The sequence below is a fragment of the Sciurus carolinensis genome, chromosome 15, assembly GCF_902686445.1.
Source record: "Sciurus carolinensis chromosome 15, mSciCar1.2, whole genome shotgun sequence".
Lineage (NCBI taxonomy): Eukaryota > Metazoa > Chordata > Mammalia > Rodentia > Sciuridae > Sciurus > Sciurus carolinensis.
The window spans coordinates 3,621,231-3,645,475 of NC_062227.1; the positions used below are offsets into that span (position 1 = coordinate 3,621,231).

Consider the following 24,245-nt stretch of genomic DNA (forward strand, 5'->3'; position numbering starts at 1 on the left):
GTGTGAGGCTCTTGTAGTCGTTCAGGCAGGAGACAGGTTGAGCCTGTCTTGAGGTGGCATTGTAGTGTGTGTGTGTTGTCAGTGTGACAGAAGTCAGTTTCTGAAGGAGCTGAATGTGACTCTTGTGGGCCTGCAGTGTAGACCTCTTCCACCGATCCATTACATAGAGGGTTCAGTGTTGTGTGGAGTATTACATCCATTTCGTAGGATGCTCTTTCAGGTGGTGTGTGTTCTCAGCATAGTGGTTAAGAACTGAGTGATGGCAGCAGATAACTTGTCCTCTGTGCTTTCTCAGACGAGACTAAGTCTCCCAACATGTTTCTTCACTCATGAGAAGGAATACTGTGTGAGGGCAGTGCTTGTCTCCTAGTATTTGACCCCCAAATACCTACTTTTTTTATTGTTACTAACCAACAAATCATCTTGTCTTTATCAGTATCTTTGTTTTTAAAGCTTTGGTCCAGGAGAGATTTCCATACCGAGTATGAGTAACAGCCAGTGAGGATTAAATATGATCTTGTGTGTAAAGTCCAGCTGGTCCATCTTGCAGAGGTGGGCATGTCACCCTCAGGTCATGCATCACAAAGAAATGAGTATAGAAGCGTTAACTGGGCTGTTCTTCATACTTACGAAAGTAGAACCACACAAGCTTAGGCACAAAAATCAGTGTCTTCACATCTTCAAGAGAGTGTAGCATGGGTGTGGGGGGCAACCTCGTGTCCCCTCACTTGACAGCTTGCTCCCCACTCCTTGGTTACTCATCTATTTAGATTTTTATTACAAAGTTTACATAAATAAGTCCCTTAGTTAAAAACAAAATCACTTGACTCTGGTCCTTTGTGTTAATTTTTCAGGTGTAACTGGTGTATGCCACCTATTTATTTCCCTCATATTATACTTCTTTTTATAACAGTGATTATAATTTTATGCAAGCCTGCTTTTCACAGCTGCCGGGCTACTTTCTTTGTGTAAACCAGCTCCTTTTCACAGGGATGATGCCATCTAGATCCCTTTATGATTTTGCTTGAGATTATAATAGTGCGGTTTGAATTTGTTATATTCAGTTTATCTGTGGGTAATTTCAAAACTTTTTTTTGTCACACTCAAGAGTGATATCACCAGTGAGTTGAGCGCCACGATTATTCAGGCAAGCCCAGCTTCATCAGAGGAACGTGCTATGGAAAATCTGCAAGAAAAGGTTCCATTTCAGAATAGAGGAAAAGGAGCTTTATCATCTCTTACTCAGAACAAGGCTGATTTGAAAAGTGTGACTGAAAGTTCTTCTCTGAGTAGCAGACTTGAGGATGGAGAATCAAGTCAAGATCCTTCCTTCAAAACTGGAGAGCCATCAGAAACCAAGGAGGTGCATTTGACATCAAACCCCAGTGAGCTGGATGCAGTCAGTCTGGCTCTCCTGAGCAAGCCAGGTCTGAGCCGTCAGGCTCGGTCGGCCTCACCACAGCCCACTGTGCTGTGCCCGAAGCCCATGGAAGGAGGTCAGAGAGTAATTTCTAAAGACACATCAAGCACCAGCAGTGAGTTCGGTGGCCAGATTCCTAATGGGATCACCTCTGGAAGCCTGCGTGGCCCTGTCTGCCGAGTCACGGCTCACAGCTCTGGTGCTGAGGGGCAGAATGTGCCTGCTGTGCACCCCACACTCTGGACGGCACACTCTCTCAGCACAGCTCCCTTGACCCAGCAGTATGTGGGTGCCCTCTCTTCAACAGGAAATGTCACCTTGCCTCAGTGCCACGCCGGCAGCACCTCCGCCTGCAGGTTCTCGGGATGCTGTCCTTACCCTGCTGACGCAGGAGAGCGTGTTCAGAGCTCCATGGCCATGGGGATCTATCTGGGGCCTGATCTCACCCCTGGCCTGATGGGCCCCACTTCGCTCTTTCACCCGTGCTCTAATGCCTTCCACCAGAACTTGCCCAGCTCAGTGCCATCTTGTACTGTGCAGTCCTGGGACTCAGGAACCATGTCAGGGTTTGGTAAGCTGCTTCTTGTCTCTCTTTCTCTACTCTTGCTTTTACTATTTAAAGGCTGAATTTTTTCAAATGGGATTGTCAAACCAGGTTTCAGGGAGATCTGGTTGACCTTACTTTCTTGCGAGGTTTCTGTTTGGAGACACCGTTTCTGTGCAGGGTCCCTGAAGTTGGCTGAGGACACTAAACTTAGCAGGTGGGAAGTCCTGACTTCCTCATCATTCTGCTCTGTGCGTGGATTTTTGTTCTTTCAACCAGGAAGTGACCACTCCAGGAGTCCTTGACATGCCTTAGGAGTTCAGAGGGGTGATGTGGTGGTGGGCAGCACTCCTGCTCTCAGCCATGAGGATCTGTCTCTCCCCGATGGGGGTCTGCTCAGCAGGAGTGGTCACTGTACACATCCACTGCAGTGCTGTCTTCCCTGCCCTCCGGGCTATTTGCATGAGGATGGAAAAGATGGGGGAAGGATGGCACCTCTGAAGATCAGAGCCTCCGTGGTTTCTTTCTAGTTCAGGCAGTGGCTTATAATTTGGGAGAGAAAAAGGACAGATCACCAACTGATAATGACATGAGATAGTTAATTGGCTATACATTGTGAGTCTGATAAACTATATATATCTTTTTCTCCGCCTGGGCTGGAAGAGGAATGAAATTTGTGAGCAGGCCTCCACTGAGGCTTGTGCACTGTCCAGGACTCCTGCACATCCGGGACATTATGCTGTGACTCTTGGATAAAGCAGAGTCTTACATCATAAGTTCCATTTGACCTGTAGTGCTTTTAGTCAGGTGCTAGATCTGAGGCTGGTGTTGATGTGTTCTCACGCAGAGACTGTCAGAGTGCCTGAGGAATTGAAGTTCCCCCATGCTTGCTGTGTCGGCCTCGCCTCGCAGACCCACCTCAGCGTGCTCAATCCAACTGGCCGCTGGCTCCAAGTCAGCGTCGGGGTTCTCAGCATCAGCCTTAATGGTGAGAAGGTGAGCTTTCTGCATCAGATATGGCTTCGCAGCTGCATGTGGGGAAGCCCCTGGCGCCCTCTGGATCTGCTGGCCGCGCACACAGGCACTGGGATGGGCTCCTCCTCCTGTGCCCTTTTGTTGTACTACTTGCAGGTGGAAGAAGTGACAGATGTGTTTTGTATTTCCACTGGCTATTATTAATCGTTATGTTTCACCATTATTTTGTAAAAGTATGTCAGTCTGCTTTTAGTGCTGTTAAATCACTGAATGCTTTGAGTTTCTGGTCTTGTTGGTTTTGTGAAATGGGATTGGACATAAGTTACTATTATATATCCAAAAAAAAGGAAAGAAAGAAAGAAGTCACTCTTGGGGTTATGTCTTCGTTGAGTAAGAGTAGTCTTTTTGACTAGTTGATCTGATCATTTTCTTACCTGATTTTTTGAAATACCTGGAAATAGTTTTGACAAGTTAACATTAACTTGTGTGACCCGGGTCTCCCACATGTCAGTTGTAGCTGCTTTAATTCCAGGTGTAGACTCCTTTGAGCAGAGTGACAGGAAGGGAGAATAGTGTCCACAGCTGCCTTCTGATATGTCCTGGCTGCCGTGCTCCTTGCAAGCCATTGTTGGCAGAGATGAGCTTGCTTCTCCCTTTTTCCTCCTGCTAAAGTGAGACTGTCTCTACCCTGCCACTTCCTTTCCTCCTGCTTTCAGATCCTTGGGTCATGAAAAGCAGGTGCTTAGAGGAAAGGACTGAGGGTGGAAGGTGAGCTTGGATTAGGGACACCTGGAGTCTGCATAGTCTTGTCAGTGGATGTGGGAGTGGGAGGAAGATCCCCATTTGCAGTGCGGAGGAATTGGTGACTGGTGTCTTGTTGAGGTCCTGAGAGATGAGCCTCACTCCCTGCCCACCACATCATGCAGATGCAGAAGTCACATCCAAGAGAGCTTAACAGGGCTGAGTGCTTCCACTCGTAGTGCCCTTCTTAAGAAGAATGAGAGTATAGGTGAATGCATTTGCTTTAAAATAGACTAGGGGGACCCATTCTTGATGCAGCAAGGGCAATTCATTTTTTTCCTCTTTTTTTTTTTCTTTTTACTTTTATTTATTTTCTCATCTTTTTTTGATAGTGATATTTTTAAAAAAAATTTTTCATACATGTATATAGGGTAATAATGTCTGTCTCAATCTACCATCCTTCCCATCCCCACCCACCCCACCCTTCCCCACTCCACCCCACCCCTCCCCTCACTCCCTTCCTGTACAATCCAAAGTTCCTTCATTCTTCTCTACCTACCTCCCACTATGGATCAGTATCTGCTTATCAGAGAAAACATTTTACCTTTGGTTCTTTGGGACTGGCTTATTTCACTTAGCATGATAATCTCCAGTTCCATCCATTTATCTGCAAATGCCATAATTTCATTCTTCTTTAAGGCTGAGTAATATTTCATTTTGTGTATCATACTTTGTGTATTTCATTGTGTATTTCACAGTTTATCCATTCATCTGTTGAAGGGCATCTAGGTTGGTTCCATAGTTTTGCTATTGTGAATTGAGCTGCTGTAAATATTGATGTGGCTGTGTCACTGTAGTATGCTGAGTTTAAGTTCTTTGGATATATGCCAAGGAGACGGATAGCTGGGTCAAATGGTGGTTCCATTCCAAGTTTTCTTAGGAATCTCCATACTGCTTTCCAAAGTGGTTGCATCAATCTGCAGTCCCACCAACAATGTATGAGTGTACCTTTTCCCCCACATCCTCATGAATACTTATTATTGCTTGTATTTTTGATAATTGCCATTCTGACTGGAATGAGATAAAATCTTAGAGCTGTTTTGATTTGCATTTCTCTAATTGCTAGAGATTTTGGACATTTTTTCATGTATTGGTTGATTGCCACATGCCTCTTCAGTTCCTTAGCCCATTTATTGATTGGGTTATTTGTGGGTTTTTTTGGTTTTTTTTTTTAGTTCTTTATATATCCTGGAAATCAGTGCTGAGGTGCATGTGGTAAAGATTTTTTCCCATTCTGTAGGCTCTCTTCAAATTATTGATTGTTTCTTTCAGCAACGGCAGTTCCAACTGGCGAGCGGGGAGCATGTTGACTGATTACACTTGACAGATAATAAGTTGTTAGATGTGGATATTTTTGAAGAGGTAATAAGTGTCTAGATTTGGTAGCTCAAGTAACTGTAAAAAGGAATCTTAAACTTGGATATTCTCCTTGGTTTTCAACACCCAAATCATTTCTTAACAAATCATGTGACTCTTTTTTAAAGGTGGATCTTTCAACATATCCTTGTTTAGTTTTCAAGAATAAAGTCATCATAAGACCTCATGCCACAGAAGAGATAAAAGTACTTTTCATACCATCCAATCCTGGAATTTTCCGATGCATATTTAGTGTTGCTTCTTGGCCATTTTCGGCAGATTCTGAGACGATAGTGCAAGCAGAAGCTTTGGCAAGCAGAGTTATTCTCACTGCCATTGCTGAGAGCCCTGTCATTGAGGTAAACGAGTCTTGTCATTCCTGGTGTTCTAATAAAGGCTGTTTAACCCTAGATAGCACATTTGGGAAAAATGAACATGGGCCAGTGTGCCACAGGTGAATTTAAAGTTAAACCTTAGTTCTTATTATCTTGTATTTCAGAATTTGAAATTATTTTTGTTTATTACAGAAACATAAATGCATTTACTAAGATTTTGTAAAGCAGAGTTTTAAACCCATTGTTCCCTCTGATTCCATTGTCTATTAGACATATACTTGGGAGAGCACCAGGTTCTCCTTTCTCTGTGCCTGAAGATTCCTTGCTAGTTGCAAGCCTTTCTCTTCTACAGTCATCCATTTTTCTGAAAGTGAAAGCAAATCAGTCTAGCCAAGTTGGATGCGCAGTGCTCACTGGATTACATGCCTGTTGAAGACAGTGGCTCCCTGCCCTAGCTGCGTGTTGGAGACACTAGGGGCTTTCAGGTGCACTCCAATCCCCGAGTCTCCCTGAGACCTGCCAAGTCAGGGTGATTACGCAGCACAGCCTGAGCTACAGTGGAGGTACTTTACGAGAAGTACCTCCTCTTAAGTGCTAGTGAGATTAGAACTAACGGCACCAGATGAAGGAATGGGGGAGGGCACGGAACAGGAAAGCAGAGCTTCATGCTCATTAAAAGTGAGCTGATTCCTAAAAGTTTAATAGAACCTAACATGTTTACTTAACCCACAGGTGTTACTGAGCTCCCACTAAAGGTGATTTATCGTTTTGTTCAGCAAAACCATACCCACGACCTGGCTAAAAGCAGTTATATTAGGTAGCATTAGGCGTTGCTCCTAAACTGGGCTGCGCATTGGGATCACCCGATGAACTTCAAAAATACTGATGTCTGTGTCTGAACTTTGAGTCTAGTAGACAAACAGATTTGGGAACCATTGGAGTACAGATCATCTGGCGTCAACCAGACCTTTTTTAGAGGATGGCAGTGGGCCCTGAGGAACCAGCAGGATTTGAGCAGGGAACCTAAGGCATAGTTCAAGACTTTTACAGAAAGTGTGTTAACTATCTCATGAACACGGGGACCTAAAAAGAATATAACATTTAGTTTTGTTGAAAATAAACAATTATACAATAACTTAGGATAACCTTGTCTAAATTTACTTTTAATGTTGACTCTTAACTGTGGGCAGAAGAAACAGCGATATGTACATAAGCTATGCTATTTATTCATGTGGGCTTTTTATAAATCAGTCCTTTTTCTCAAACTTAGGTAGAAACAGAAAAGAAAGGTGTTCTTGATTTTGGTGACTTGATTTATGGAGGCTGGAAGTCCCTCCCACTAAAACTGATAAACAGGACACATGCCATTGTACCCGTCAGACTGATTATCAATGCTGTAAGTACCGGCAGAGTAAGAAACATTACAGTGTACATTGTTTAGGAATTGTAGACTACTAATATTCTTGACTAATTTTTCTTGTGAAAGTCAAGTATTCTGTTGCCCAAGTTAACACTGTGGCTTTACTGAACTTGGTTCTTCTTTTTCTGAACAGAACGCCTTAGTCTGGCGCTGCTTCTCCTTTTCCAAGGAACCTGCCCACGCTTCTCTGAAAGCTGCTCTGTATACTGATGTGATTGCTCAGCTGGCAGCCCCCTCTGTGGTCAGCCACGTGATGCCTGCCAGTCTGGAGGGACAGGTAGGCTAGGCAGGTTGAAGAACTGGCTCTTCTCTCATTAAGACTTTATTCTGATTACAAAAAATTTTTTGTTTTCATTTTGTAGGATCCAGAATTTCTGATAATTTGGGTTCTTTTTCATAGTCCAAAGAAAGAAATTGCTTCTTCAGGTATCACATTTGTACTTTGTTGGAGTTACTTTACATCTAAATAGACTGTAAATTTCAAGCTTATTTTCTCTCATGAAATGTGAATATATTGACTTTTTAAGAATTTTACATTTAGAAAATGGGCAGATGGCATGATATTTTAGGTCAAACCTGTGTAGGTATGGGTAACCCAACCAAGTGCCACAGAAACCTGTGGGGGTGGTTTCTCTCTCTCTCTCTCTCTCTCTCTCTCTCTCTCTCTCTCTCTCTCTCTCTCTTTCTCCTTTAATTCTTTAAAAAACTCCTGGCCTAAATCTTCTTGTGTCCCCTACGGGCATTATGTTGGGCTACTGAGGGCATTAGGATGAAATAACTCTGGTTCCTGAACTAAAAGAATGAACTTTGTAGCAATCCTAGACCCTGCAGAAGAGTTCTCTGCCAGAGTGGATATAGAGCTTGACAGCCCAAACCCTACACCGGTTCTTAGCAGTGTGGGTCTGCAGGCGAGAGCTGGAGTGGCTCGGATCCACGCTCCTCGGGACCTGCAGGTACCTCAGCTCCTGCTGTCCTGTCCTGTGTGCGGCCGATTCACTGCTCAGGAACATGTTGTAAGCGTGTTTTGTTCCATCCTTTAGACTGTGCACTTGCTGGCTGCTGTGAATTCCTCAACGAAGCAGTACCTGCCTTTGAAAAATGCTGGCAATATTGAAGTTTTCTTAAATATCAAGGTAAGAGTTTCTTTCATTCAGTCTGTCCTCCAACCGTGAGAATCTCACTTCTGCTTCCTAACCTGGCAGAGCACGCGAGGGTGAACTAGAGAATGGCCGCGCGTGCTGAGAGCTGGCGTTGTGCCACGGTGCGCTCGTGTTGAGGCCTGACGTTCTGAACTTCAGAACCGGGTTCTGACTAGCGCCTGAAGAAATCTGTCGCCCTGTGGCAAGTAGAATGAGAAGAGAGCCCATGGGTGGATGTTGGTTGAGACCCGGGAGTGAGTGAGAGGTAGCATGACCGGGAGCTGGCGCAGCCGGAAGACAGGCTTGTTATGGGGATGGAAGGAGAACAAAACATGCTCTGCAGGAGGAGGAGTAAGTGGGGACAGTGAGGGACAAAGGAGGAGGGACGAGTGACCCGTCGCAGTGAGGAGGCGCATGGAACGAGTGGGACTGGGGGCGGGCTGCACGTGGTGGGTCAGCACTGAGCCGTGGCTGTGATTGTTCAGGTCCCAGGACCAGGAGGCCACTTTTCAGTGGATCCAGAGAGTTTATCCCTTAAGCCTGGAGAAGAACATGAAGTCACAGTTTCATTTATGCCAAAAGATCCCACAGTCTGTGAGGAGAGGTAAGGCGGACCTATTGACAGTGTTAAGTCCTTACTCATCTCCCACAACAGCCCCTCCCTGAGGTGTGCTCCACCTGGAACCTGGATGCAAAAGTGTTCATTTACTTCTCCTGATACATGATATAGTTCTGCTTTACCTCTTTTTTTTAAGCCTCAGGTTTTCTTTTTTGTTGCTAGAAATCTTGTTTTAAGCCAACTGAATAGAAATTAAGAAATTACTATTTTCATGTATATTCTGAGAAAAGTAAATAAGAAAACGTCAATTTTTATGTTTATTAATTTCGATGTTTCTCATTGATTTTTTTTTTTTTCTCCTTCTCTTAGGAAACCTTTAGTTGACCTTGTCACTTGTTACTTAGTACTATTTCCAATCCCTTTTCCAGGTCTATAGCTTTTGGAGACCCAAATCATAAGCAAATATCAACTTACAGTCAGAATACCATTGTTGATTGTATTTGAACTTGAGTCTGTAAACCTAGCTTGACACATACCACCTCTGAGACACTCATTGCTTATCCCCTGCTGGGTTGCAGTCTGCTATTGGGACCCTGGAGAAAAAGAGAGGACTCTGGCTGCACCAGTGTGAATACTTGTGCAGGAACACTTGCCCTAAACTCCCCTGGGCCAGCCCCTTCTGGAAACTTCCCTGGCTCCCGAATTCCTCATAAGTTGTATCCTGTTAACACTGACTTCTCATGTGGAGGTTATCCTGATTGTCCCCTTGCTTTGTCTGTATTCTTCCCTGGACTGTAAGCTCTAGTGGTAGGAATATCATTGTATCCCTGGCACCCAGCTCTGTCTCTTGGACAAAGTAAATGCTTAGGAAACAGTTGCCAAAAAGAATGAATACAGGACATTTGACTTAGATTTTTCTCTTTGTTAGGATCTTGAAAATATTTGTGCAGCCATTTGGACCTCAGTATGAAGTTGTGTTAAAGGGTGAGGTTGTTTCTTCAGGAAGTAAACCTCTGCCACCAGGACCTTGCAGCCCAGACGTTCCATTGATTTTGTCCAACAGGCAGTTTCTGGCTTGGGGAGGTGTCCCTCTTGGCAGAACACAGTAAGTGTGCCCATAGCCGCCCGGGTGCTGAGGTTTGCTGATTACCTAATGTCCTTCCCTCCTGGGGTAATTATGACTGTGTTATTGTTTCTAGAGTTGAGATAACGCTATTTTACATTCAGTTAATCTTCCTACCCTGCATTTTCATGTTTGCATTGAAAAATTTCCCTCTTTTTAAAATGCATCTCAAAGAAGTAGGTTTGAGTTTTCTTAGGCTCTTCAGCGAATTCTCTGCTGATTACCAAATGTAAGCAATTAAGAGCTTTTGGGTTCCTTCTGTGGAAATAAAGGAGGAAAAAGGAATGAGATATGTTGTCAACTTGTTAGTCTCAGTGTTGAATACTTGGTACAGTGTTAAAGAGTGCAGGGGGTTTCTAATGGAGCAGATGCATACTGTCATGGTTTAACATGAATGGTATCTCTCTTTAATAACCAGAAATACATAAATTAATATAATTAGAATTGGTGCATATAATAATTAAGATTAATTTGTAATATTTAATATATTAATAGTTTCCCCTTTATAAACTTAATAATTTAATCAACTCTTCTTTTATAAGCCTCAAATCAGTAAACAAATGCTCCTAACAACCTAGTAATTACTAACCTGTTTACTCTTCCATATTTTGTACTTTCATGTTTTTTCCTTAAAGATTTTACACATACATTTCCATGGTATCTGAGAGATAAGGAACTCCTGACTGAACTTCTTCTCTGGTTTAAAGAAATTACTTTTTAAAAACTTGTTCTGTGAGTGCTAAAAGGGTATATTTGAACCTCTTCACTTGCAGAGTGCATCCATGGCTTAGTAGTCTGTCATGTTACAAAAGCAGCTTCCAAAAAGACAGAGTGAGGTATAACCAGCGAGTGACTTCTATGGGAGGTCAGAGGCGTGGCCCCACAGCAGGGAGTGCCCAAGGCCTGCCTAGGCCCCGCGTGCCCCCTCCGGGTGGGCTCTGGCCTGCACTGATAGTCCTGCCCTGCACCGTCAGTTACAGTGTGCACAAGTGAAGCACAGGGAAGTATGGCCCTTCCTGCCCCAGGTTCACGAGCTCTATCTCCCCAGGGTCCTCTAAAAGACAGATCTGTGCAGTGCAGTGAATCTCCAAGGTAAGCAGCAGATTCAGGTACCATTTCCTGGTACCCCTCTCCTGTTTAGTTGCTTCTCTGTGGTCCGGTAATGGGGTGCCCAGGCATGGCACAGCGAAGCACTTACCTGGGCCTTACCAGATCCATGTAATTGCAACTTGAGATGATTCAGGTCATTTCAAGAATGGGCAGCCTGTTTTCTTTTAAGCACCTTGCTGTGAACATTTCTCTCAGCCAGGTTTTTGGAGAATACTGTGTGGCATTTGGTGTGAGGTAATGATCCCTCTCCAGCAGTTCTTTTGCTGTTGATCATGTGTGTCCTGGCTTTTGCAGCCAGTTAAGATGGTCAGGATTGGAGTTTACATTGAGGGTAAGGCTGAACATGGCCATGTGCCTGTCTAGAAAGCTCCTCCAGCTCTGCAGTTGAGCGTGAACAGTGCCTGTATGACGAAACTTTGCCTGGCTTCCCCAGCATTCATTTGTGGTCTGCTGACTACATGTACACATAGTTGTTTGAGGTCCTTAAGTAAATTCTGTGCTTATGTGGAAAGAATTAAATGGTTTAACTGTACAGCACAGACGTCAAGACAAGGGAAGCTACCTAACAACTGTACTTTCTAATTAAGGTGTGGCTCTAAAAAGCTTTATTTAGTGTCCATTTTGATACACAGCTTTTCTCATAGCTGATCTTGCCTGTGAAGTCAAAAGCAGAAGAAGGTTGAATAGAGCCATAATCCTCCTTGCACTGATCCTGGAAAGAGTCTCTGCACTGTGAGAAAAGTTGTAGTGGAGGATTACTATGGTAAGGATGACTGGTCTTCAAATCTGGCCACTCCTCAGAGGCTGCGCCATCCTGAAGTCTCGCGTTCAGCTAGCCCAAAGTAGGGTCAGTGGTGCCGAGTCATTTAAGTAAAGACACTTGGGTTAGACAGGACAGCACCTGGCACTGCTTTTGTCCTCACTGCTGTCTTTTCTGCTCGGCTTCTTCTGAGTGAAAGTCCTTCAGTCTCTTTTCACTTCATGGTTCCACTTCCTGTGGAGAGTCCTTGGAGTTCTTGTCATCTGACAGGTCATGAGCAAGTCTCCCACAGGGGCAGGCAGCTGCATGTAGGGAGTGTCCCTCAATCACAAGAGTTGGTCAGATGACTTTGCTCTGCCTGGAGGAGTGTGCCAGTCCTGTGAGACTGCACTGCCTGTGGTCACTCGGTGGTCCTCAAAGTGATGGTGAAAGTCGGGCTTCTGAAAGCAGCATCCCAGGGCATTAGGTGACATTGAGCTGATGTGCCTAAAGCCTTTAGTGCTGCACCTAGGGAAAATGGGTTCTGTGATCCTCCTCACCCTCATGTTTGTGTCTCGCATGGAAAAATAGGTCCCATCACAAACAGTACACACTACCCTCTGTGAGGACTTACGACAGAGTTCAGGATGAAGAGGTCTATGGTCTGCTTAGAAAGGAAACTTCCTGTTCTCCCCCACCATGAAATGTCCTAGGAGGCAGCTGAGGCGGTGCTAGTGGGCTGGCAGATCACATGGCTGCTGGGCACCTGCGCCTGCCCTGCTGGGAGAAAGGTTGCAGAGCTGCAGGATCAGAACCAGCAGAGTGCGGAGCACAGATTGATCAATGATAATGCTGGGACAGTGTTATTAAATTATGGATTTTGCTTCCATTGCAGAGAGGAATGATACTTAATAAATTACAGTTGTATTTTCCAAGCATAAAATGATCCAAAGGTAGTATTTAATATCAAATTTTTAGAATCCTGTTTCAAGTCTGCATTTTTCCATGGTGTGTTTATTCATTCTGGTTTTTTGAGCATTTGAAACTTATAATTGTTTCCAGGCTTCAGAAGCTGGCTTTGAGAAGTAACTGTACATCTACGGACCAGCACCTGCGGCTGCTTATCAAAGGACAGGACCAGGACTGTTTTCAGGTGTGTAGAGTGCATGGCCTCTTGTTCTGCCCCATGTTTTGTCTCTATCCAGGACACTCACATATGCAGGCGGGTTTTTTTTTTTTTTTTAAACACATTTGTGTTAATTGTGTGTTTTATGTAGTGATTATTTTTAAATCATAGCTTCAGAACACTTTTGGCTTAGAAGAGCGATTGACCAGTAACTGTGAGATCAGAATTCAACCAAAAGAAGACATTGTAATCTCTGTATTATTTGCACCTACTCGGTTATCTTGTATGTTGGCTAAACTGGAAATCAAACAGCTTGGAAATCGATCACAACCAGGCATTAAGTTCATGGTAAGAACTTCATTGCTTTTTTCCTCATACGCAGTTTTTCACAAGGTGTAACTATTGGTTTAATGTTGGCAAGTTATATAATCTACCTTTGACAAGCAAATTAGGAAGAATTGTCAAGTTACAAAAGCAACCAATGCAGTATTCGTATTTTGTTTTCTAATGTTTTTATGTATCATTTCAGTTTGAGAATTTTGAAATGAGTCTATCTTTTTAGGAACACAATTTTGGGTAAATCCAGGTAGTGCTGTTTAAGATACTGACTTTCCAAGTAAATTTTATTTTTTCAACTAGGCAAAAATGCTTGTCTATTTGATCTGCATAACCAAATGCTATAGAACAGGTAATTTATGAATATTAGAAATTTCGGTGCCCGCAGATTGATTGTCTGCAGAGGGGTTGCTCTCTGCTTCAGAGACGGGGCCTTCATGCTGTTGTCCTCACATGGCAAAAGGGGCAAGGGCACTCTTTTCACCCCCTTTTGTTTTATTTCTTTATTTTTCTTGAGGTACTAGGGGTGGAACCCAGGGCTTGGTGTATACTAGGCAAGTTCTCTACCACTGAGCTATGTCTCCAGCCCTCCTTCATTCTCTTTTGTAAGGGTACTGTTCCTATTTACAAGGACAGCGGCCTCATGACTTAATGCAGGCACTTCTAAGAGGACCCCACCTCTTAGCAGGATCGTTTGGAGATTAAGTTTCAACATCCAAATTTGGGGGGACACTGACCTTCAGACCATAGCAAACATCTATTGATAGAATTTGCTAGACTCTTTTGTAAACACTAGAGATACAAAGACAAGTTTTTGTATTTCGTTTATTCCCAAAATAATTTTTAAAAAGAATTTGTGGCTATTTACATAAATATATTCAGAACAACTAGAGATGAAAGGAGTAAATCATTAAGGAAAGAACTGAATAGCAGAATAGTCAGCTGCGTGAAAGCACACACCTTCGCCTGCACGGTGCCTGGAGCCGGCCAGGGCTCAGCGTAGAGGGAATGGGGTGAAGGAGAGGATTGGCCAGGGCAGCTCTTTTTGACATTGGAGTTGACCTCCTCTCTATGGAGCCATTTGATTGGCCCCATGGTGGGCAGAATTATTTAAGGATGTAAGAGGTCATTTTAGAAACTGGCGTCCTTAAGTGTGAGCTCAGGACATAGTGACAAAACACTTATGTACGCAGGTGCATAGCTCTATAATAATCTCGTTTCCTGTAAAGATAAAATTTGGTTTGTGGAGAGGACCAATGGGCTGTGTTTTGAGGCTCTCCTAATTATATTTTGAATAGTTTCAGGTTTACTAGCCAACATTTGAGGTTATTAGTGAGGGAGATTCTCTGGAGAACTAATAACTGGTGACTTAGGGTAGAACTATTTGATTTGACAGTCACTGAGCCCATGTTTGGTTTGACATACTCTTAAAATAAACCAGGATCCTAGTGGGATTCCTACCTAAGTCGATGACTACCTCGTCTTTTCTGTAGAGGCGGGCTGAGTGGGGCTCACCTGTGGGCTTTATTTGACAAGAGCACTGAGACCATTAACAGGGTGTACTCTTCTTGACCCCTGGTCGAGTGGTGGGAGAGCACTTCAATGCAGGGACTAGGAAGTCCAGGGAGCCCTGTCTGTCACTTAGACTCGCCGTGGGTCATTCCCTTCACTCTCTCTGACATGCTGCTACTTCTCACTTCTGTCCCAATCTCCCAGCTTGGTTCTGAGGAATGAATGAGGCGATCTGTGTTTTTTTTTTTTTAAATACTTAGGTTTAGGTTTTAGTTGTAGGTGAACATGATACCCTTATTTTATTTTCATGTGGTGCCGAGGATCAAACCCAGGGCCTCACGCATAGGCAAGCGCTCTACCATTCAGCCCCAGCCCCTGATGTAGGTTTTGAAAACAACAAAACAATAAAGATGTATCATGTACTACACGTTGAGTGTATGTCAGGCCCTGCCCTTCATAACTACATAGATCCTTACATTTTATTTTCAAAACAGCCTTTTGAGATAATGGTGCCCTTTCCCTCCCACACATAGGAAACCCACCCTTAGAGAAACACGGTCCGGCTCTGCGTCTGCCCGCTGCTTCAGGCCGTCTGCCCACGGGGCCGTCCTGACCTCTGGTGCAGGCTCTAGGGTGCTAACAATAGCTGTTTTGTCGTCCTCTAGATCAGTGGTTTTCAACCAGAGGCTGTGTTACCTGTGGGGACTTTCGGTAATGTCTGCATACAGTTTTGTTTGTAATAACCAAGTTGGGACAAGGGTGTTCCCGGCCTCTGCTGTGTAGAGGCGAGGGATACTGCCAAACTCCTCTAATGCCCAGGGCATTCCCACCCCAGTGAATTATCCAGCCCACAATTTCAGTAGTACTGAGGTTAAGAGGCCCACCTCTAAAGCAGTTAATCTCTGGATTTGTTGCCATTAGTCAGATTTGTTTATTCGTTGTTTTCTTTGACCTTTCTACTCGGTTGTAATTTTTAACTTGTTAGGCTTTGAAAATCCATTGAGCCCTGCTTTCCACAGGTTTGGTGTCCAGAGTTGCCCATCCACCGCTTGAAAATCTTTGGACAAAAGGCTTGTCTGTAGTGAAAACATACAGACCCTCTCCTTGTCATCTTTCCCTAAAGATACCGTGTGACAGCTGCTTACTTAGCATTTGCATCATGTTAGATACGGCATCTGGAGATGATTTAAGTATGTGGGAGGAGGCGGGAGGGTTATGTGCAGACTGCTCACCATTTTACATAAGGGACTTGGAGTGTCCGTGGATTTTGGTATATACCAGAGAGGGGCTGTCCTGGAACCACCCCCGTGTACACCGAGAGACACTTGTACAGGGAGAGTACTTCTACTGAGTTCTTCTAAAACTGCTTTTCCCCTGTTTTCATCTTCTGTTCAGTTCCATACAGAATATTTCTTCATAAAATTTTGTGGGAAAAAAAGAAACATTTTCGACTATTGAAACTACCAAAAGTTGTTTTGAATAAGTTGGGGTTTGTAGGAGCTTCTGATCTGAAGCCCTTGAAATGCTATTAATTTGAAATAAAAGGCAAGCAAATATGAGGAGCTTAAATTTAACTTTCATAATGTTATTTTGATTAGGTACATAACACAAGTGAAAATAAGTGATGTTTCGTGTTTACAGAGGATTCTTTGGAAACTATTTTAATAGGGATGAACGATAACTCTCTCACGTGTGCTTGTGAGGCTTGTTTTTTCTAGCAGGGGAAATATTTTCTTTGAGAGTTTTTGAGTTCTTGCCCCAGTCCCTTCTGCATGCTTCTCTTCAGCGTTGGCTAGAGCACATGATAAGAGGATTATGTGATAATAACTTTTTCCCAGAAAACATTATATTATGAAAATTTGCAGAATTACTGAGAAGTTGAAAGAATTATGCACTAATACCCACATACCCTGCCACTTAGATTCTAAAGTTATATTTTCTTATATTCTCTTACCCCTTGTCTAATCATTATGTATTTCAAAGTAAATTAGAAATATCAGTATGTTTAACCCTAAAAACTTAGTAAGCAAGCATGTCTACTCAAATCTTTTGATCATTCCTCTGTCATCTAAGCTTGGCTTTTATAATAGCAAAATAATTATTTTTAGCATACTAAAGGGTGTGTAATTTTGCAGCTCTTTGATTTATTTTTCCTTTAAGATAAAGTCTTCAGGGGTTGGGCTCAGTGGTAGAGTGCTTGTCTGGCATGTATGAGGCTCTGGGTTTGATCCTCAGCGCCACATAAAAAAAATAAAAGTATTGTGTTCATATACAACTTAAAAATAGTACAAAATATAAGATAGATAAGGGCTTTATGTAATGCTGGATTGGAAATGGATAACTTCTAGCCAAGGATACAAGATACTAAAAAGTTAAATGATGTTAAATCATTCCGTATCATCTTCTGCCTCTAATTAAATCTGCTTTCTTACATAAAATAATTTTATATGTGTATATTCTTTTAGATACCTTTGTCTGGATATGGAGGAACAAGTAATCTTATTTTGGAGGGTGTTAAAAAATTATCTGATAGCTACATGGTAACAGTGAATGACTTAATACCTGGCAAAGAAAGTAAAATGGTGGTTTCTGTCCGCAACACCGGATCTCGAGCAGCTTTTGTCAAAGCAATAGGTTTTAAGGATTCTCAGAAAAAAATTTTGCTGGATCCTAAAGTATTGAGGATTTTTCCAGATAAATTTGTGCTCAAGGAAAGAACACAGGAAGTAAGTACAAAAGTCTCTGCCCTAAAAAATTCAACTCATTTGTAAATTAATAATGATGTATTTTATGGTCAAAAGCTAAAACAGTATTTGGAAGTGATGTAGGAGTGCTTGTCCAGTCTTCTTAAAAGTGCCACACATGTGCACTTGTGTCTGTTGAGCATTTAAGCTTCTAAGACTGTTTATCAGAGTGAAATGAAGAAAAATACTATTTAATATTCACCCCTGATTTTTTCTTGACCTTAGGATGTTACTATAATATATAATCCATCAGACAGACAAAACGATTGTAAAACTGCAACAGAACTATCAACTGTATACTTCTTTGGTGGAGATGAAATTTCCAGACAGCAGTATCGAAGGTAGATTGCTTATTTTAGACAATGTTGGAAATTTGTCAGTGGAAATAATGAAGGGTGTAAATGATATGGGATTTGGAATTTTTAACATACTTCACTGTTCATTAGTGAACTGGTAGGTAAAGGAAAATTTGGGTAAAATTTATGGCTGAGGAGTTGCCATATTGAGAGTTAGAAATACTGGTGGGAAACACACTTCCTCTGTTTGCGGGCCTCCTGCCTCCTGTCCTTCATCCCACAGAACTCGAGCACTCCTTGAGGGTATGGCAAGGGACAGTAGATCAGTGTCAGGAGAGGTTTTAAGAACCACTGAGATTATATTGCAGAACACACTAATTTGGAATATGTCTGGGAATGCTGTGAATTAGTTGAAAGAATTGTCATGTTTTAGAAGTGTGTAAGAGGTTTTAACTTCAAGCTGCTTAAAGCATGTATTTCTGTAACATTTATCTAATTTAAACATGGTTTAAAATGCTGAACTACTGACGGGTTTAGGATATTGATCTAGTCCTAGGTGTGATTTAAACGTAAGTTACATCCTTGTGTGTTAAATTCTGGAATCTCTTATTGTAAAATCCAGTTTCTTAGACTGGAGGACCTAACTCTGGAATAGTGGAACTCATGATGTCCATCTCTTACCCAGCATGGCATGCGGTGAATACACAGGCTTTCCTTCTACCCCTTGTACTCTGCTTTGTTTTCTTCTCAAAACAGAATTTGGGAAGCGGTTTCATTTTTAATTTGTTCAGGCTTATTGGGATGTTTAAAAACAGGGAGTTAAGTGATTACTAGCTATAAGGTGTTGGAACAGGCCAGTGTGAAGAGCTCACCTTTGAACCTGGCTCTGTTTATTAATTATTGTAGAAATAGAAACTGACTTATAGAGAAGCCAGATTACCAAGTTTTCTCGTTTTTTTCTTTCTGTCCTGTGGGATATAGAAATCAGTGTATTATTTCAGACAGCCAAAAATTTACAGCAGTGAGATTTTCTTGAGTTATGAACATCTGAGAGTCTTATAGAGTAATTTACTAATTTAATTTCAGTTTTCACTTCAAAGGTTCTCTGGGAGAACCCAGATAGACATAGTTATATGGTAATTTAAGTATTTTCCTCTAATGTCTTATTGGTTTTTACCATGTTCTTTTTCCCATCCATGTTCTGTTTTTGAGACAGATTTCATTATCACAAATAATGAAAAATGTAAAACCTGAAAAGAATCTAATTTTACTGTTCTTTTTACTCTTACCTTAGAGAGTTCTTGTTTTGGTGTTAATATTTAATAGAAGTTAATGATTTTATTCCAACATGTACTTTCAAGGTAGCTTCCAAAACAGATTTTTCTTTTAAAAGTACTTACATTAGGACTTAAAATTGAGATCTATAACTAATGCGATGTGCTGTTAGTAGGACTTGCCAAATGCATTAATGAAAATCTAGCAAAGATTATTTTAGATATCAAATCACTTTTGAATAAAACTCTTCCCTGGCAGAGCCCTGTTGGATAACCCAGGGATTGTGGAGCAGATCCTTCCAGAACAAAGTGTGCTGCGCAACCTGAATTTCACTGAAGTGTTTCAAGATGAGCTGCTAGTTGATGAAGGTAAGAGTCTCAACGCGTCTTCAGTCTTTTGGTCACTTTGTGGTGTCATCTGCATCATGATGTGGCAGAGGAAGGAAGAGGTCAGTGTGGATGTGGTGTCAGGCTGCATGTGAGCCGCAGCTCTGCTGCGTGACTTGGAGCAAATGGCATCACTGAGACTCAGTCCCCTCTGTCGAGTGGGAAGATAGTGTCTAGCTTCTATCCGTGCAGAGCTGTTCTGAGGGTCAGGTGGAAGAGCTTTGTCCTGTAAGTGTTCTGGACGTCAGTCATTCCTTACCACACTTGTTCTGGGGCGGGCTTGGAAACCGAAGGCAGAGTCCTTGTTAAGCTCAGGTTAACTGCTACTTCAGGCTTAATGATCATGAACCTACAGTCACTGAGATTTCTGGGCTCCTATACCTACTGAAGATTTATAGAGGGTGTGAAGTGACTCTCACCTAGGTGGTTGGCCCTATTTGAGTAAAACAGTTAAAATATTGAATAATGTCTACTCTCATACAAAAAAAATGTACTCAGACATGCAAATGTTGTAAAAATATATGTATGTATTTTCAACTTAGTATTATTTGTAATAGTGAGAAGTAAGACTAGGCATTTAGGTTTAATTATGCAGAATATTCTGAAGTCATTAAAATAGTGGTATAAATGTATAAATGAGAGAAAACTCTTCATCTATTAAGAAAAGCATAGTTTTAAAATTTTGTGTGATAAGATCTCATTTTGACAAAAAATCGTGTAAATATTTACGCAAGTAAAATTGCAGGAGTTTGCTCTGCAAACAGAATATTAAGTGATTATGTTGTGGTAGGATTTCAGGTGGTAGCTTTCCCCCTATTTTATTTCCTGTTTTTTTTAATGATGGAATATATCTTGTTTCTGAAATACAAGATAGCAAAAGAAAAGGACATTTATGCCTTTATACAAGTGATGTAGAATAGTCTGATTTTTTTCCATAAATTAGGAATCTAGGTCATCTGTTCCATGGGAAGGCAGGCATAGATCTGATGAAAGTGACAGAAAGACTTATAGTGGACATGTGCTCAGTGTGCCAAGGGAGCAGGGCACCTGAAGGTAGGACCATCTCTGCCAGTTCTGCCCTCGACTCTTCTCATTGCAAGGATCCAAATAAGAGCTAACCAGGACTGTGCTGTGGAGATGGAGCATCAACTCTTAGTGACACGGCAGGTAGAGGGTTGGAGTGGTTCCAAAGTGGGCATCCACTCCCCAGCTGAATGGACACTTGCCTTTCAGCATGTGGTCCACAGGACACAGTCCTTACCACATGACTGAAGTGTGCTGGAGTATGTTTAAGAATTCGGGAGAACACCAGGAGGGGCCTTCCATTGAGAACGAGGCGACCGAGGTAGACTTGAGGAGAGGAGGCCTTGACAGCGGGAGGGGCCGCCAGGTGGACAGCTGCCTGTTCTGCACTTGGAGAGGAGTGCCTTCAGGTGGTCCAGCAGCCCAGCCAGGTGGGGAGAGCAGGGTCATCCGCACTCAGCATAGAATTCCTGGCAGGTGTGTGTATTGTCCACATGGACAGAGGCAGTGGCCCCCATTTTCCTGTTGGCAGGTACCTTAGATTGCCTGTGAGGATGCCGCAGTGGTACTTTCTGATGACACTTGATGCACGTATGACTATGCAAGTATTTACAGTGGTCTCACTTTTGCTAACTGATTTGTAGCAAGTATTCTCACAATTGATTTAGATACTTATAATCTGATGTCTTGACTAATATATATTTAAATTTATAGTCACTTTTTACATTTCCCTTTTAAATATATGATTCATAAAAATTATCTTATTTATGCATAAAATGAGTATATTATATAAAATTTAATGTATATAAAAATTCAGCAGACCTAATCTGGAGATGTTTGTCTTGAGTACTATTTTATTAATCTGGAAATATTTAGTTATACTAGTAGTGTTTCTGGACTTGCGTATCGAATGTCTGTGTGACCTTCATTTATATATTGTGCATTCTTAACCCTTTGTACTTCAGATTCCTCATTTTTGAAGAGGATATAATACCTCAAAGAGTTGTTCTGAAACTTTAGTTAATATAAAGGGACTAGAATAATGCCTGGCCCACAGTAAGCTTTATATAAACGTTGTTGTCCTGTTCAAAAACATTTTTGTTTTAAGGATCACAGTACCACCTGAGAGAGATTGTTACTCCAGATTGTAATAGAGGAAATTAAAACTCAGAGAGGCTAAGTAACCTGCCAAAGTCACAGAGCTAATGAGAAGCAAGGGTGGTTATGATTCGGCTCAGAGCCAGCGCTGTCAGCCACTGATGCTGCACTGCCTGTAATTTCATGCCAGTCAGTTGAATTAATAGTCCGAATGTCACCTCCCCCAACCTTAGAAAATGATATTCTGTGGCTAGTATTTATTTTCTTGCTTATTCTGTGTGGTGATTATGTGGCGATTCATATATTTCCAACACTCATTTCTTTCTCAGTGTATGATCTTCCACAGTGGCCTAATGATATTCAACTCTTTTATGGGAACATGCGTAAAATCATCCTCTCAATAATCGGAGAACTCAGAGATTCCGTTTCTAGCTGTGAGTTTCTTCAGCCGCCTTCTAAAGCGAACTTGGGATCTAAAAGGTAATACAAATGGACAAAGAGAGCTCTGACCAGATTTCAGGGTTATTCGGTTCATGGTAGAACTGATGTTTTTCTCCCATACTCTCTCAAAATGTTTATTTCACCTTTATCTTTTAGTGTAAGTTGCAGTCATTTCAGGCTTACAGGAAAGTAAAAGTAGTAGAGGGAGCTCCTATGAGGCCTGCCCCCACTTTCCCTTGTTGACATTTTACTGTGACCTTATCTTGCCCCTCCCACCCCAGGGACTGGGGATTGGACCCAGGGGCACTGAAGCACATCCCCAGCCCTTTTCGTTTTTTATTTTGAGTCAGGATCTCACTAAGTTGCTTAGGGCCTCAGCCTCCCAAGTTACTGGGATCTCAGTTGTGCACCACCATACCTACTCCTTTCATTCTGGATTTTAATAGGTCTTTTTCCTGGATCAATTAAGAGGGAGCTATAGGCATGCCGACCAGTAAGCCCTAAAGTTGCTCAAACCACTCTCTACAGAACCATGGTAACCATGGCAGAATCAGAACAGTTAAGACAGTAATTTCATTTACAGATCCCATACATATTTTACAGTTGTCAGGATAATGTTCTCTATATTTAAATCAAACCACAAAGCAAAAACTTCCTCTTTTTTCATCCTCTTTGGTTCAGAGTTGAATCTGAGCTGGGTACCTCTGTACTGTCTCTCAGTATAGAGAGTTGTCCGTCCTTCCTTTCCCTTCCCAAGTGAGCTGACGGATCAGCAGGTTGGATCCGTGGATTCAGGGGACCTGCAGGGGAGGCCTGGAGAGGTCTGGGCTCGGATGGCACTTTCTGGACACTTTTTACAGCCCCAGTTCAATCCTGTGCTCTGGTTCAGGATCAGCGTCAGCTCTCCAAGTTGGGCCTGTGGTCTTTGGATGACACAAGAGGGCAGCTGTTTGGAGCATGAATGTTCTATTTTATACTTTGACAGTTATGTAACGTGATTGTTCTTCAAAGGACTGTGTCCATGAACACATAGATTTCAGGTTTCCTTATCACACCAGTTCTGGATGGTCAAGTCCATCCTGTTCAGAGCCTTCCATAGCCGAGCTGGGAGACCTGTCACTGGCAGGATTTCCGGAGTTGTCCAAGTCACCTTTCATTTCTCTTGAGTGTTCCCTGGTAAAAGGAGAAAACAGGCTCCTGGCTAACTGCTAATCATCATCCCTTTTCCTACTAATGACTTCGATGTTTTGGTAGCAGCCAGGCCAGTTTGTAAATGCTCCTCTTTCAGTTCACAGATCAGGTCTCGTGGAGTGCTGCTGCTGTTTGTTCAGTGCGTTTTCTCAGGTGGTGCACAGTGCTGGTCTCTCCTGTCACTCGAGCTAGTTCCACTTGATTGGAAATAGCGTCTACGAATCTTCTCCTGCACCAGTACTCAAGAGATACTCAGCTTCTCGTTGCTTGAATTTTTCACATCCATCAGTAGTCGTTGCCTGAGTCACACTGGTACTGTCACAGTCACCAAATGGTGATATTTAAAATTCCGTTGTGATGCATTTATGAGCTGGCTTTGCACTCTGAGGAGCTCTCACGTCGTTACTCACTTACATGAGGATGGACTCGGGCATTCCGTGTGAATTCTGCCCTGAGCATGTCCGGGGCCTCGTGTCTTTCTTGGAGCTCTCTCTTACTGGCCCGCCCATGTTCTAGACGTGCCTCCCACTCCCCTGCCCAGGCCTAGGGTGCCAGTTCTCTTAGAGGTTGTAGCTCCCTTCAGCAGAGAATGGTACCGGGAATCAGGGCGGTGGGGTGGCTAGGCTCCCGGTCGTGGTGCGACTGCTGGTTCTCTGCCACCGTGGGCAGAGCTCCTGTGAGTTAACGTGCAGGGCCACATGCAGCTCCCCTGTTCTGCGTGTAAGTGTGTTCAAGCCGTGTTTTACCCTTCCCCCCATTCTGCCCTCAGGCCACAGTGCTCCTTCCTCATCGTGCCCTTTTCCTCTAGCACCCAGGGGTCCTGTCCCTGTCATCCTCAGCATACCTACCTCTTCCCTCAATCCCAACTGTTATCTCCTCTTCCTGAACCCAGCGTGCCAGCGAGTCCTGTCTGAGGTGCCTGCGGGCCAGCGCTGTCCACCCTGCCACCCTCCTCTCCCTGTGCCACCAGCCTGCTCTTCCCTGTGTTCAGAGACATTCAAAGGAAGAATTAAAGATAATAGTTACATATGTTAAAAATTACCTTGAAAATCACTTATTTTGTGAGGAACTGATTGTAAGTAAGCAAAAAGGCCAAGAATTTTAAATATTGTTATTGTTTAAATATTGCTTCTGCCTTTTGGCCAGTGCTGCATTGTTTTCTGGGGCTGTGGAGGTCTGTTCTCTTTGTTTTGTTTTTTTGTCATACTGGGGATTGAACCCAGGGGTGCTCTACCACTGAGCTACATGCCACATTTTTGGGTTTTGTTCTTTGTTTTGAGACAGGGTCTCCCTGAG

General features: G+C 42.7%; 1 protein-coding gene across 1 annotated transcript in view; it reads left to right on the top strand.

Annotated features, from left to right (window-relative positions):
* Positions 1 to 24,245, top strand: part of Cep192 (centrosomal protein 192) — a 94,545-nt gene that overhangs the window by 49,760 nt on the left and 20,540 nt on the right. Inside the window, exons 20-35 of the mRNA XM_047526411.1 lie at positions 1,109 to 1,991; positions 2,812 to 2,960; positions 5,225 to 5,455; positions 6,702 to 6,827; positions 6,985 to 7,128; positions 7,214 to 7,277; positions 7,665 to 7,804; positions 7,892 to 7,984; positions 8,476 to 8,594; positions 9,478 to 9,654; positions 12,584 to 12,674; positions 12,819 to 12,995; positions 16,961 to 17,221; positions 17,465 to 17,580; positions 19,069 to 19,178; positions 21,647 to 21,797. Coding sequence (XP_047382367.1) covers positions 1,109 to 1,991; positions 2,812 to 2,960; positions 5,225 to 5,455; positions 6,702 to 6,827; positions 6,985 to 7,128; positions 7,214 to 7,277; positions 7,665 to 7,804; positions 7,892 to 7,984; positions 8,476 to 8,594; positions 9,478 to 9,654; positions 12,584 to 12,674; positions 12,819 to 12,995; positions 16,961 to 17,221; positions 17,465 to 17,580; positions 19,069 to 19,178; positions 21,647 to 21,797 — 3,032 coding nt within the window. The remainder of the gene's footprint in view (positions 1 to 1,108; positions 1,992 to 2,811; positions 2,961 to 5,224; positions 5,456 to 6,701; positions 6,828 to 6,984; positions 7,129 to 7,213; positions 7,278 to 7,664; positions 7,805 to 7,891; positions 7,985 to 8,475; positions 8,595 to 9,477; positions 9,655 to 12,583; positions 12,675 to 12,818; positions 12,996 to 16,960; positions 17,222 to 17,464; positions 17,581 to 19,068; positions 19,179 to 21,646; positions 21,798 to 24,245) is intronic.